At 41.9% G+C, this 13,865-nt stretch overlaps 2 protein-coding genes and 1 long non-coding RNA gene across 4 annotated transcripts; all 3 read left to right on the top strand.

Moving 5' to 3' along the window:
- Positions 1-1,077: 1,077 nt before the first annotated feature.
- Positions 1,078-5,570, top strand: LOC114800028 (mitogen-activated protein kinase kinase kinase kinase 1-like). Of its 2 annotated transcripts, none has more exons than XM_028997087.1 (15): positions 1,078-1,297; positions 1,473-1,527; positions 1,798-1,899; positions 2,002-2,147; positions 2,270-2,331; positions 2,443-2,498; positions 2,575-2,665; positions 2,760-2,829; positions 2,915-3,046; positions 3,225-3,287; positions 3,501-3,582; positions 3,666-3,857; positions 3,947-4,402; positions 4,645-4,758; positions 5,230-5,570. In XM_028997087.1, exons 1-13 carry the CDS (start codon positions 1,284-1,286, stop codon positions 4,250-4,252), a joined length of 1,371 nt encoding a protein of 456 aa, XP_028852920.1. In that variant the 5' UTR covers positions 1,078-1,283; the 3' UTR covers positions 4,253-4,402; positions 4,645-4,758; positions 5,230-5,570. The 2 variants fall into 2 exon arrangements, with proteins under 2 accessions (XP_028852920.1, XP_028852919.1); XM_028997086.1 differs by having other exon boundaries at positions 4,640-4,758.
- Positions 5,571-6,496: 926 nt separating this feature from the next.
- LOC114800032 (calmodulin-regulated spectrin-associated protein 1-B-like) lies at positions 6,497-7,679 on the top strand. Its single transcript, XM_028997092.1, has 3 exons — positions 6,497-6,599; positions 6,701-6,819; positions 6,924-7,679. Exons 1-3 carry the CDS (start codon positions 6,584-6,586, stop codon positions 7,224-7,226), a joined length of 438 nt encoding a protein of 145 aa, XP_028852925.1. The 5' UTR covers positions 6,497-6,583; the 3' UTR covers positions 7,227-7,679.
- Positions 7,680-10,461: 2,782 nt separating this feature from the next.
- On the top strand, positions 10,462-11,205 carry LOC114799908 (uncharacterized). The gene is made up of 3 exons (XR_003751289.1): positions 10,462-10,703; positions 10,792-10,977; positions 11,088-11,205. It is a non-coding gene; the product is annotated as an uncharacterized LOC114799908 (long non-coding RNA).
- The last annotated feature ends 2,660 nt before the right edge of the window (positions 11,206-13,865 follow it).

Here is a 13,865-nt window from a genome sequence, read left to right as displayed (position 1 = left end):
TGCATTTTGTATTAGTTGTAGAGGTCAGATGGTATATAGAGGTAGACCAGCTAGAAGGGAGTTACAGTAATCCAGTCGTGAGATTACTAAGGACTGAACCAGTATCTGGGTGGCCTGGGTTGACAGATAAGGGTGGATTCGTCTGATGTTACATCCAGTCCAGAGTAAAAAGTCCCTAAGTGTTCCGGTGTCTGATGGCATGTGGGATGAATGTCTTGCTCAGGGACACAGTGGTAGTAAGTGGGATTTGAATCTGGGTCTTCTCGTTCATAGGCGAGTGTGTTACCTACTCGGGTGTTAACACATCCTCTAACCTCTGGCTCTTTCCTGACCACTAACTCTCTCCTCTCCTCACTTTGCCTTTCTACGGATCATCTCTGTCCTAACCAAAAATCTTCTATGCAAATTCTCCACTAACCTCACCTCTGCTAAAACTGCTTTCTACATAGCAAAGTTGGAAGCCTCACACATTGTTTGGAGCGCTTCACAACTGTTATAACCTCAGATTTAAAAAAAAAAAAGGTTCTTATTCTCAACATTATTTTTAAATTAGGAAATGTGTCTGGTCAATAACATGAAAAGTTGGGAGTGTATATATATATATTACATGTATAATTTAAATATCCATTAATCTGAGTGTCTTTAAACACATTTCTTTCACTGTGTTATAAAACATAATTTTATTTTGGCATAAAATAAATTATTTGTGTGTGTTTGATTTATTTGAAACTGTGAAATTGTCCTTCCACGGTTACACACTGATTGGTTATTGTGTTTAAACGTTAAAGATGAGAGGAATTTACTGTTTATTACACTAATAAAAATTGTGTTTCTTCTCATACATTATTACTAATATCAAAGGGAACTTTTACTTATTACATTAAAATTCAGAACAAATAGGAAAAGCACTCATGTAAATAACAATATCCCTATTTTATTGCGAGTAGTGTATATATATATCCGTCATGACCCCAGCGCCTGGTTTTATTCATCGACTGTCATGATAAAACTGTGTCAGCAGAGGGCGCTAAAGCACAAGTTCTAATTTGACGGTTAAGTAAAAAGTGGACTGAAGATGCTAAATGGACAAAATTATTTGATTAAAAACAACACCGCCAACATGACATGACAGGTTACCATGACTACTGTACACAAAACACAGAGTCCTGTATTCAGTGCCTCAAAACACAGAGACTCGGTTCGTCTTGGAGTTTGGCGTTTTGTCGACTTTACTGCGAAAGAGAAGGACGCTGGAGCGACATAGTCATCGCGGCTACTGTGCAATGCACCAGACGAGGTGAGAATTAATTTACACTTGAATCCTGTTTTATTTTACTACAAAAAGGGGGAGTCGCTAGTTAGCAATGCTACAACTAACTAACTAGCCACACAGACATTGGACTCTCGCTCGACATAACCTGTGTGTGTAAATATGAAGGTTTTGCTCACTTTTCTTCTTCTCTTTACCTCAGAGCAGAACGGAACACCACCGACCGCCAGAGGGCGTCAGCGGAGCAGCACCAGCAGGTCAGTCTGTTCATGGCTTCATGATCATATTTTATTCTGCGGACTTGAACAAAGTTTTTGGGCTGCTTATGAATGTTAATAGGTTCGCACCAGTGGAATTTACAATCAGCACAAATTTCACCAAACATATTGAGAGATTGGGGCATGGGAGACATTGTGAAATCCTCTAATTGACCATCTTGCAAACTTTAGAAATGTGCTTGTTTTGCATGTCCACACATTGTTAAAAATCAGAGATGTTAAAGCTGTCACTGTACTATTTTTCTACAGCCAGCAGTTGAAGCAGCTCTGCAGCGGAGGGAGAAGATGACCACCAACAACATGGAAATTCTTCAGATCCTGGGGACAGGATCATTTGGCAGAGTGTGGAAGGTAATTTAAAGTAGTGCAATATTTACAATCAGCAGTGTGTGTGTGCAGTGTGTGTTATAAGATGGTATGTGATCTTTATTTACTTTACTTTTTATTTTGCAGGTTAAGAATAAAGAGACACAGGAGCTTTTAGCTGTGAAGATGATTCGGTTTCCAGGAAAGAACCCAGAACGGCGCTTGCAAGAGACCCACATTCTGGAGCGATGCCATCATCCCAATATTGTGGGATTCAAAGACAGCTTCATAGTGTAAGCAAAATACAGAGGGAGGGAGGGAGAGAAATGGGTGAAGTGATGGAGAAATGTAACGAGTGATGTAGGTGGCTGGTTTACATCTGAAGATAAATGAAATCATTGTTTTGTTATTATAGAAACAATCTCCTGTGGATCTGCATGGAGTACTGCGAGGGTTCCATCAAACATCTTTACAAAGGTACTGCAGCACTTATGTGCATATGATGTGTGTTAACATGACTGTGGAGTTTTCATTGTGTGATCTACTGGCCTACTCATCCTGATTACTGCTTATTGTTTGTACTGACAGAAGCTGGTGCCTTTAGTGACCACCAAATAGCATTTGTGTGCAGAGAGACACTGAAGGTAAGTGCACATGAACACTCGCACTCAACAGACATTCATCTGGTTTTCAGTGTTTGATTAACAGTGTGTGTTTCAGGGACTCGCTTATCTGCACCAAATGAAGGTGATCCACAGCGACGTGAAAGGCGACAACATCATGGTTGGCAGGCAGGGTGCAATAAAAATTGGTGAGTATTGCCCTGGTCCTCCAATTCCAATGATCCTGACAGAGAGAAGAACTTATGTAAAGTGAGTGTAATGTTCTCTCATTTCTTTCAACAGGTGACTTGGGATCAGGAATCAACTTCAGCGACATGGACAGAAGAAGAAATGTCTCTGGTACTCCCCACTGGTGAGTCCTCCTGAGAGGAAGGAACTACTGAGTGTGTTGGTCTCTTTTCCAGACCTCGTGTGTTTATATGTTTGTGATTGTATAGGATGGCCCCGGAGGTGATTGTCGCCGTGACCAAAGGACCCTTCAACTGTCTCTGTGACATCTGGTCACTGGGCATCACTGCTATTGAAATGGCAGAAAAGAAACCTCCCAATACCGATATGAAGGTCGACAGGTAAAATCAAGCCCTTAACCCACCCCACACACATGTGCGCGTATTCTATCTTCTTAACTCACATAACACACACTGAGTAACACTTGCATTCAAGTCACACATTCACATTAACACAAGTGTCACGTGAAAAAAGTCCCTGTCGGTGGCTCATTTCATGTTCATGTGTTTTTCCTTAAAGGCTTTTTGCAGAAATATCATCTGAACACTTTAAGCCACCAACACTAAAGGCCGAAAAATATAGGTGAGTTTGTCCATCATGAACCCTGTTGATCATTAGTGATAGAATTCCTGCTCCTACAAAATGGGCTCTTTATTTATTTTCCTTTACAGCTCATGTTCAAATTTAACTGAGAGTCTGAATATCGACCTCTTTGGTCAGCAAAGAGGCCAAAAAGAGGCTCGTTGTGTCTACATGTATGTATGTGTAAGATAACATTGACTTTTCTCTCATCAGGTCCGAGATGTTCGCCAGCTTTCTTAAAGCCTGCCTGAAGAAGAAAGCTCAGAACAGACCCAGTGCAGAGGAACTGCTCTCAGTAAGATTTCCCTCATGTGATCACAGCAGCACAGTCTGAGTGTAACAGTGACGATATTCCTCACGTTTTCTGTGTCTGTGCAGCACACATTTGTGGCTCAGTCACACTTATCCTGCAGTCTCCTGCTGGAGCTGCTTGATTGGCTGAAGCAGGACCCCCACCCACCGGCCTCCCTAGAAGTCGATCGGCCAGAAAACCAGCCCCCAGACCAGAAGGAGGAGGAGGGCAAGGACTGCAGCCGCCCACAGGACAACAGAAACGATGTCAACTTGGAGGTAAAGACAGTGTTGTGTCCCTGTGCCTAACTCTTTCTGCTGTGATTATTTGGAGCAGGACTGACTCTATTTCTTGGTGTGTTTTGCAGGATGCCTCCAGAGATGCTGAGCCTGGAATCATTTCAGATGTGGACCTGGACAGTCCTTCACGGTTGGAGTCTCCTCAGCAGCAGGAACCACAAGTCACCCCAAAAGAAGGACAAGAAGATTCTGCGAGACAGCTGCCCTGCTCCAGTGACCCTCCAGCACAACATGAAGAACTGGTTTACAGGCCACCTTGCGCAGTGCCGGCTGAGCGTCCACGCCGCCGCCACCGCTTCCGCAAGCGCCTGACACGTTTATTAAATTATATTCCAAAATTGTTCCGCCGCCTCTCTTGTTACCAGAATAACTAACGATGCTTCTTATGTTTACAGAGGAGACAGAAAAATTAGCATGAAAATATGTAAATGTAAATATGATCATTTTTTGTGTTTTTTTTTCTAGCAGCTGTGACGTCAACCAGAAGTTCAACTTAAAATCTTCACCTGATAAAACCATCACTGGTGAGAATATTTTACGTGTAACATAAAAATACATTCAGCAAGGAATAAACCTCAAACTCTTACACACATTCAGTAATCCTGTAGCCTCATGGTGGCGCTGCTGGATAAGATGAAGGAGGAGGAGAGGCAGCTTGGGACTGAGAGACACTCAGCAGGACAACATGGGGTTTCATTTGGTTCTTAGTAGGAATTAATACAGTGTTCATAGTAATAGTGTTTTCTGTCATCATTTCCAAGAAAAGCAGGCAGACAGTCATTCCCGAGGACCAGGAGGAGGAGGAGAGGCAGATTGGGACTGAGAGCCACTCACCAGAACAACATGGGGTGGCATTTGGCCTGCTGACTAAAACTAACAGGTAAATTTCCCGTCATGTCCCTCCCCAAACTCTTTCTGCCGTGATGTTTCCCCTACAAAACAAACGTATATTGCTGTACGCTAGAATTTTTATTGCAATAAATTGGCAAATATATTTCAATATATGAGAAACTTCCCCATATATTTGCAATGCCGTTTTCAATATATAATCTCATTTAATGTTGTACATTTTTCAGTATATATAATAATATCTTAAATAGTATAACAATGTATTTATTCAATATATGAAAACAGCAATAATTGCAGTATTTTGCAGTAATTGCATATATCCTGTTTCATACATTTATATATTGCTTACATATAAAATATATTATTATAGAATATATCAACATATTACTTTGTACAATTCACAGTATATGAATACACACGAAATTGATTGTCACATAATATTTTGAGAAATATAGTTTTGTTGCGGAGGGGTTCTGATTTTATTTCTGGCTGTGTGTTGCAGGATGTACCCAGAAACCCCTACACCTCTGTTTACTCGGTGCGCCCCAACACTGGCACAAGTCAGCACTCCAGCAGTGGACAAAGAATACCTCTGCTCTGTTTGCACTGTCTAACGTTTGCAAATAATTGTAAAGTGTTCTTATTAATCTTTTAATTTCATTGTATTTAAATGTATATTTTATTTATAAGTATATTTTTGCTGTATATTCAATCGATCTTATCAACACTGTATATAGTTCTGTATTGAATTTCCCTTTCTGACAATTATTTCACATTTTTTTCAGTGTTATTACCCACATAATGTAATTTGAAATTGTGTAATAAATTGTTCTTCCACTGTTACATACTGACTGGTTATTGTGTATAAATGTGGCTCTGTTAAGATAAGATAAGATAAGATAAGATGATCCTTTATTAGTCCAATTTACATTGTCATGGCAGGAAGTGGACAGTACAAGCAGCAACAGACAACAGCACGGACTGTATAATATAAATGTTCACTGTACAAACAAGCAAATAAATAGTCCTAGAATAGTATAAAACAGTGAATGTGAGTGGTAAAAATATGTGTGTATATACATTTATTTTTTGCAAGATGTTACATATGTACAAAGTAGGTAGATACAGAAGAATTGCAGTTAAGAGAAGTGGAGATGGTGTACTGGTTGTGTAGGTAGATATAGACATATTGCAGTTAAGAGAAGTGGAGATGGTGTACTGGTTGTGTAGGTAGATATAGACATATTGCAGTTAAGAGAAGTGGAGATGGTGTACTGGTTGTGTAGGTAGATATAGACATATTGCAGTTAAGAGAAGTGGAGATGGTGTACTGGTTGTGTAGGTAGATATAGACATATTGCAGTTAAGAGAAGTGGAGATGGTGTACTGGATGTGTGTTTGTGTGGTCAGCTGTTGTAGAGCCTGACAGCAGTTGGCAGGAAAGGACTTCTGAATCTCTCCATCCCACATCGTTGGTGCCACAGCTTGCCACTGAAGAAGCTGCTCAGTCCTGTCAGGGTCTCCTGCATGGGGTGGGAGATGTTGCCCAGCAGGGATGATAGCTTAGCCACCATTCACCTGTCAATACCACCTCCACTGGGTCCAGAGGGCATCCTAGAACAGAGCTGGCCCTCCTGTTCGGCCTCTTTCTGTCCCCAGCAGAGATGCTACCTCCCCAGCAGACCACACCATAAAAGATGGCTGAGGCCACAACAGAGTCATAAAAGAGTCTTCAAGAGTGAGCTCTTCACCCCAAAAGACCTGAGTCTTTCCCTGGCCTTAGCCGCAACTCCAGCCGGACAACTGAGAGGGACTGGGACAATGGCTCAACTGCGTCTTCCATAACTTCCACCTCCATGGCTGAATATACTGGTAAAAGCTCAATCAAAGGCTCCTCACTCGTAACGACTGATGGTGGTTTTTTTTTTTTTTTTTTTATTAATGCGTGCACCCTCCCCACTTTCTCTCTTTAGGTCCAAAACTTTTCAAGGAACCAAGTGCAAAATCAAACAAGCCAATCATTCACAATGCCATCTCTCATTGCTGTTTGGCTGGGAAAGTAAATGAAGCTCAGAAAAACTCAATCCTCGAGGTGAGTTGTCACTTGCATCCCACTTGCACCCACCATTAAAGCGTTAGTTTTCAATTAAATGCTGCTTAACGCATTTGTCACAGAAGGGTTGTTTTTCTCTGTAGGAGCTAGAAAAGTGTGAATCAAACCACCTTATGATCCTGTTCCGTGATGGTGGCTGTCAGTTCCGAGCTCTCTACTCCTACTTCCCTGACACGGAAGAGATCCAGAAGTTGACAGGCACCGGGCCCAAGAACATCAGCAAAAAAATGATTGACAAGCTGTACAAGTACAGCTCAGACCGCAAGCAGTTCACAGTCATCCCTGCCAAAACGGTGTCTGTCAGCGTGGATGCCCTCACCATCCACAACCACCTGTGGCAGGTCAAGAGACCGGCTGGGCCCAAGAAGAATATGAGTGGGAAATGAGTTGAGAGGAGATGAAGGATGTTTGGACCTGTGCCCTGCAAAAAACTATTTTGAACAAAAACAAATTCTAAAAAGTGGTGTGAGCTGGACTGACTCTTTGGTTGCTTGAGTGAATGGACCTCCTGGCTCTTGATCTGATGAATCATTAAGGGTTTGTTTATTGATGCAAACTGGTGCAGCATGTGGTGGTGATGAAGAAGGTGATTATTTTAATATTTTTTTTATTGTAAATGTGGTATATTTCTTGGTACTTGAAGTATTTATTGGTTTTGGCACTGGTGTCTCCATCTTCGTCTCTTCTGCCGCAGCCCACCCTCTCGTCTTCAAGGCTTTGTCGAATGTCCTGGTTTGTTTTTGTTGAAACAGAGGGCTTGTGTCTTTTCTGGACTACACTGAGCCTGCAGGGCCTGGACTCACCTTCTGCTCTTGGTCCTCAGATCAAGTCAAAATCTTCTCCAAGGGTGGAAGTAGCCTAGTGGGTAACACACTCGCCTATGAACCAGAAGACCCGGGTTCGAATCCCACTTACTACCATTGTGTCCCTGAGCAAGACACTTAACCCTAAATTGCTCCAGGGAGACTGTCCCTGTAATACTGATTGTAAGTCGCTCTGGATAAGGGCGTCTGATAAATGCTGTAAATGTAAATGTTGTCAGAAACAAATCAAAAAGTATTGCCAACTTGCCTCACTGTCTCCCCAAACGTGCTGCTCAGATATGTCTGCTGCGTCTTTGGGGCGAGCCTCAGACGTCCGTACGCTGGCCTTCACACGTCATGGTACTTGACTATTGTCATCTTCATGGAACACTTTAAGAAGCTCATCAGCCGTAGAGCAGCTGTAGAGAACTGATGGTCCTGTTGACAATATGCTCTGTTACCCATGTCTGTCTTTCTCTCTGTCACTTTCTTTCTTTTTATGATTTCCTTCCTACTCCTTCACGAATCGGATGTTACTGCTAATCTTGTTTCTCCACTGGGCACTTTGTCCTGTGAAGTGGTCAACTTCATCCCCCATTGTCCTCGTGCTGTACCAAGCAGTGCAAGCAGAAGACGCCTGCTCTCTTAAACTCTCTCTCCCTTCCACCCTCATCCCTGCAAAGAGCAGCGTGCTCTGTTTCAAAGAGTGTGTCGCTGTAAGCCATTTGAATGACAGTATTTAATATATACATGAATGGAAAACATATTTGCAATTGTTGTGTAATTATTTTACAGATGACAACATTGCTGGAAAAAAGGGGTAAACTGCCACTTCATCCTCCTTCCTTTCTTCCTTCTTTTTCTGTGTTCCATTTTATCCTTTTTTTTTTTTTTTTTTTTTAAAGCACTCAGTTAAAGCACTGACATAAGTGACTTCAGACTGCTGAGTTGAGCAAAGGGCTCCCTGAACCAGGCTTGTCGAGAACGCTCATGAAGTATCTGAAATTTAGCTGAAATATTAAGCACCTCGATTGTAAGAGATGTTGTGAAGGTTTGGTTTAAATCAGCTCTCTCTTCCCATGCTCATGGGCCTGCACAAAACCTACGTGGCTTATAGAAAAACAGACGAAGCGAAGGCTTGTCAGTTCTTCGTTAAAACGCAAGGTCCAATTTGATTCAGAAACACGTTTAATAAAACCAAACACTAAAAAAGCGGCAACACTGACAAGGGCCAAGAAAGATGGCCCTGGAGATCGACTACAACTACTGGTTCCAAATGAAGCTTTTGAAAACTTGATTTCTAATGATTTGCTGCATTCTTGTGTACTTAATTGCAGTTTTTTGTATTTTAGGTGTTTTATATTCACTAAAAGATTGTATTGGTATTGATCACAATTTTTTAATACTGTACTTTCCATGCTTGGTCATACTACTATTTCTTTACCATACCACTTATTTATTTTAACAAGAGGCACTGAAATTCAATAAATATGTCGTCAAACCCATATTCATTCCTTCCTTTTTTTTTTTTTTTTTGGTCTGCCACTCATATTTATTTGCAGCTTCATGTCGTCAGCTACGCTGAACAGAGTCTCTGAGCAGAGAAGACTGTTCATCGTATGTTGTCAGCAATGAAGACCATTATTGCAGCGGTGTGCGGGGTCTGATCCGTGACCCAGATATGAAATTCCACCCAGCAAGAGACCATTTTGACAGAATCTAAGCGCAATCTTAAGTATTAGTCAGTGCTGGACCTGTTTTCTTTCAGGATGAGCAGGAAGAGGTGGTTCTAACTCCAGGTGGGCTTGTGTTAAACCGTCCCTGCCTTAACATCCAACTGTAATACCACAAGTTCAACATCTCTGTAGTGACCTCTGTATCCCTGGTAAAGCCGCAGCAGACAAACCTGTATCTTGGTAACTGGTCGACTCTTAGCTCCTGTCCCTCTGGAACTATTCACATGCCGCTGCAGATATGGACACCATGTGGGGTGAGACTTTACCTGCTTTATCACATTTCTAGGTGCCAGGTTAATTTGATAGACAGTAGATATAAATATCATTTAAATTGTATTCTCCCAGTTGCCCTTGTTCTCCTGATGTGGGGCTGCATAGATGTGGTACATTCCGAGTGTCAGCTGCTGACCGTTGACTTTGTCTGTACAAAGGTTCCATCAAGTAAGTTCCTGTCAAAAGATATTTGGAATCTGACACTTAAACATTTCAAACACAATGCCGATACAGCGTACCAGTCAATATGTAAGTGGGAATTACAAGATCGCTCTATTCAACACAAGCGCTTTTCAAATTTGATCATAAATGACGGCATTTAAAAAAAAAAAGAAATCTGTAAATGTCTTTTTAGTATCAGCAAACACCCCCCCCCCTCCCCAACACGCGTGATTCATAAATATTGGCCAACATAAGTATATATACAATGTTTGACCAGAGAATACAATGTTTGATCAGACTAATATATATTTCTCATGGACACACTGAATAACTGACTTAACTAATTTCATTACAGGCTTTCCTGTTGGGATGACCTCTGTTGTCCTTTTCATGAACAATGTGGGTCACCTCAACTCCACAGTGTTCAACAGCGACTCTCTATCATCGGTGACTAGCCTCACATTGACCAACAATGGGATCACCGACTTGTCCCCCAGAGCCCTTCATGCCTTCCAGCAGCTCATAAACCTAAAGTTGGATGGAAATCACTTGGCAAAAATAAACCACACATGGTTCAGCCACCCTGAAAAATTACAAAATATCACTTTGTACAACAACAGTGTAGAGGCTGTAGATCAGGCAGATCTGTCCAACTTCACAGGCCTAATCAGTCTTAATTTGTCTCGTAACCACATTCACACCATTTCTCGAGGAAGCTTCAGTGCTCTCCACAAATTAGCCCATTTAGACCTTTCAGTCAACCGCCTGATGCATCTGAATCCAATGGCCCTGAACCACTTAAAGTTCACCAAGGTACGCCTAGATGGAAATCCTTGGGACTGTTCCTGTGGAAGGTTGCTCTTTGGGGAGTTTGTTGTCTTCTTGAAAGGTGAACTTATCATTATTTATACTGATCCACATTAAGGAATGAACCCAAAACACTGAACACTCTAAAATGCATGAAATGATTTATGAAGGTTTACAGAACGCCTCTTGTCTGGAGAACGAGACCGCAGTAACCTGCTCGACTCCAGCTGTGCTTAGGGGACGTCCAGTCTGGAACATCTCATGTCTGCAACTTGATGTCTTTGTGCCAAGCACCACACCACACACACCAGTTGTGGGGTTAACTATTGGATACCCAGGACTTATTTTTCTCATCGGTGAGTAAAGATTTATGACTTCAATATATATATTTCACTTTATACGTCTAAGAGGTGATTGAAATGTTGATGGTACCATATTAAGGCAAATGACAGTAACTTGTCCCCAGTGGCTCTCTGTGCCCTGGTGTGTGGCGTCTGTGTCCTTTCAGCTCTTTATTGTAGAAAATATCTGAAGAAACAAGTGAATCCCTGCTGTGGTTCACCAATACATGCTGTAGAATCCCAAGTAACAGACTGCCATCACATGGATTCATTCAAGTTGACCCAAAGCAACAGAATAAGAGACCGGTCTAAATCTGCAGGCCCAGTGCTCTCCAGAACAGAATTCCTCAGTCAGAACTATGATAAGTCAGGAAATCCACACAAAGATCACAGAGAAACTGAAGCAAGACTGCACAGCTTATCACCAGATGATAAAAGTAGGACTGAGAAGAAGAAGAATGAAAATGCACTCCAGAAAAAAATACCTCAAAATGAAATTGCAGAAGAAAAAGAAAGTATGTTTGAACGAAGGTTGGAACAGGGACACCGCAGTTCTCCAGAGGACATGGAAAACTTGCCCTACCTCACTATTGATACAAAAACGGCTATGAAAAACGTAGAATCTAAAAAGCACCATTGTTGCCATGATGGAAGTGGTCTGGCACCTCGGAAGTCTGTTCGTAGAGTTGCGACCTGGCCAGTCTTAATAAAAGAACAAAGTTCAGACAGTAAGGACGTGATTAGATTCATTTTCTTGCCAAAGTTTAACACTGATGTGATTGCTGGCTGTAAAGACAACTGTCCTCCTGGGAACATCACAGCAGATCCTCAAGTCTCTGTTACAGCTTTGCCATCAAATGCTCTGTCCTCGAGAGAAGACGATCGAGTTATAGTAGCTGAGAGGGGTTTCAGACCCGGCTTTCAGCAGGATCCACTCCTCCCAGTAGACTACAATGTAGATTCAGACAACGGCCAGTTTATCTTTGAACCAGTGAAGCAGCTTGAAGTTTCACAGGATCATCCTGAGCCTGATGATAGATCGAGACTGAGGACAGGAGTGTCAAGGAAAAGAGGGTCTATAACAGAAGGATGTGGGTCAAGAACTCAAACAAACCAAGAAGAAAGGGCAAGAGCCCAAACAGAGACCCCCCTGCAAGAGGGCGGAGCAAATGGGCGATGCAGCGGCTCAGGCTCACTGGCTCCCCCTACAGGTGGCTCCCGATCCCCTGGAGATGACAATCTGCTGCTGGACAACGAGTATGCGTTTATTGATCTCCTCCACGAGGTGGTGGAGAACCAGGGCCGGTGGACCAGAGAACGGTGGAAGCAAACTCACACAAACAAGCAGAGGACAAAGCGATAAAACATAGCACAAAAATGCAGTATATTCACACACAGCTGATGATTGACATAATGCCTGAGACTGACATAAATTAAATATTATATTTAGAATATTATCATTCTTACATCAGGAAGTGCAAAGACTTCATATATGATACAATATTTCTCAAAAAGTGTAAAATTTCTGATCACTCTGCAATACATGCTAGGTATGTCTTACCTATTAAGTCAAGTACTACTAATTAATGATTTGCAGATAATAGTCAATTTATTATCTATTTGCTGATCAGGGTACATAACTGAACTAAGAAAAAGTGGCTCCTGGTGACTGCTGCTCGTCAGTTATCAGATGCACTCTGACTCTGGATAAAAAAATTAAAGCAAAAAGCAATGTCTGTGTTTTATGTCACTTGTTTTCACCCATATCTACTTCACACGTGCACGTTTTTCACTATGGGTGGTAGTAGCCTAGTAGGTAACACACTCGCCTATGAACCAGAAGACCCAGGTTCAAACCCCACTTCCCACCATCGTGTCCCTGAGCAAGACACTTAACCTTGAGTGTCTCCGGGGGGGGGGGCTGTCCCTGTAACTACTGATTGTAAGTCTCTCTGGATAAGGGCGCCTGATAAATGCTGTAAATGTAAATGTTTTTTGATTACTCTTTTGTGTCATCAAGGAACTGCTCCCTCACAACTGGGAACATGCAGCCCACAGGTTCAGTCTGCACTGTCTACCCTTTAAACACAGTGAAAATCTGCAGAGGTTTGTGTACTACAGCATCCAACGATGGAGTCCACACGCTCTCTGAAAATGCCATGGAAAAGCAAGCTCAAAGGCACCACAGAACTTAATACAGTCTGTTATCTTCCACAAAATGTGTTGGTTTTTGTCAGCCTCCTCATTATATTGCCATATCCCTGTCCTGTAGCCTTTGTTAAGCTCTGGAATGATATTCACATTGTCGAACATTGCAAGACGCATAACATTTTCCATGTGGCTCTAAATGTTTTCATGCTTTCTAAGGTAAAAATAGGATGTGTGGAAATAGTATCGACTCTGGCCCAAAACTTTTTTTTAATTGTAAAACTGACCTGGTAACTTTGCTCAGCACATAAATCTATGATTTACATGGACATTTCCATGTAAAATAAATCCTACTGTAGTCTCCTGAGCAGTATTTAAGGTGGAACAGACAATTCGAATAAGGAGCGTCGTTGTGTACTCTAAATTCTATCACACCCACATATGTGGGACGTGAGCATGAGGTCCTCTGTAGTGCTGCTGGGCTGAAGTCTAACACCTATCGAAAGGGGAAGGGGACGGGCTGCTTCCAAATAAAGCACATTTCATTCCTAATATTGAAAATCCAAGTTCATTATGTCATAATGAACTCTTCCTGGGTTCTGCGAAATCGCAGAAAAAAAACTAAAACAAACAGAATCTGTGCAGTAAAGTGTCTTCTAAAGTGTGGGCCCTGCCTAGGGCACCAAACAGCCAAGGACACTGGATAAAATTAGACATTACAGCCACAATAAACCAACATACTTTAGAATCAAAAG

Source organism: Denticeps clupeoides, chromosome 11, assembly GCF_900700375.1.
Source record: "Denticeps clupeoides chromosome 11, fDenClu1.1, whole genome shotgun sequence".
In the NCBI taxonomy this organism is placed as follows: Eukaryota; Metazoa; Chordata; class Actinopteri; order Clupeiformes; family Denticipitidae; genus Denticeps; species Denticeps clupeoides.
This window is presented reverse-complemented; position numbering and strand designations above follow the sequence as displayed.

Excerpts from the sequence above, each read along its gene's own strand:
- LOC114800028 (XM_028997087.1), top strand. Across the intron at positions 3,047-3,224 it reads ACCGATATGAAGGTCGACAG|GCTTTTTGCAGAAATATCAT; the intron begins GTAAAATCAAGC and ends TTTTCCTTAAAG. Across the intron at positions 3,288-3,500 it reads CTAAAGGCCGAAAAATATAG|GTCCGAGATGTTCGCCAGCT; the intron begins GTGAGTTTGTCC and ends TTCTCTCATCAG.
- LOC114800032 (XM_028997092.1), top strand. Across the intron at positions 6,820-6,923 it reads AGAAAAACTCAATCCTCGAG|GAGCTAGAAAAGTGTGAATC; the intron begins GTGAGTTGTCAC and ends TTTTCTCTGTAG.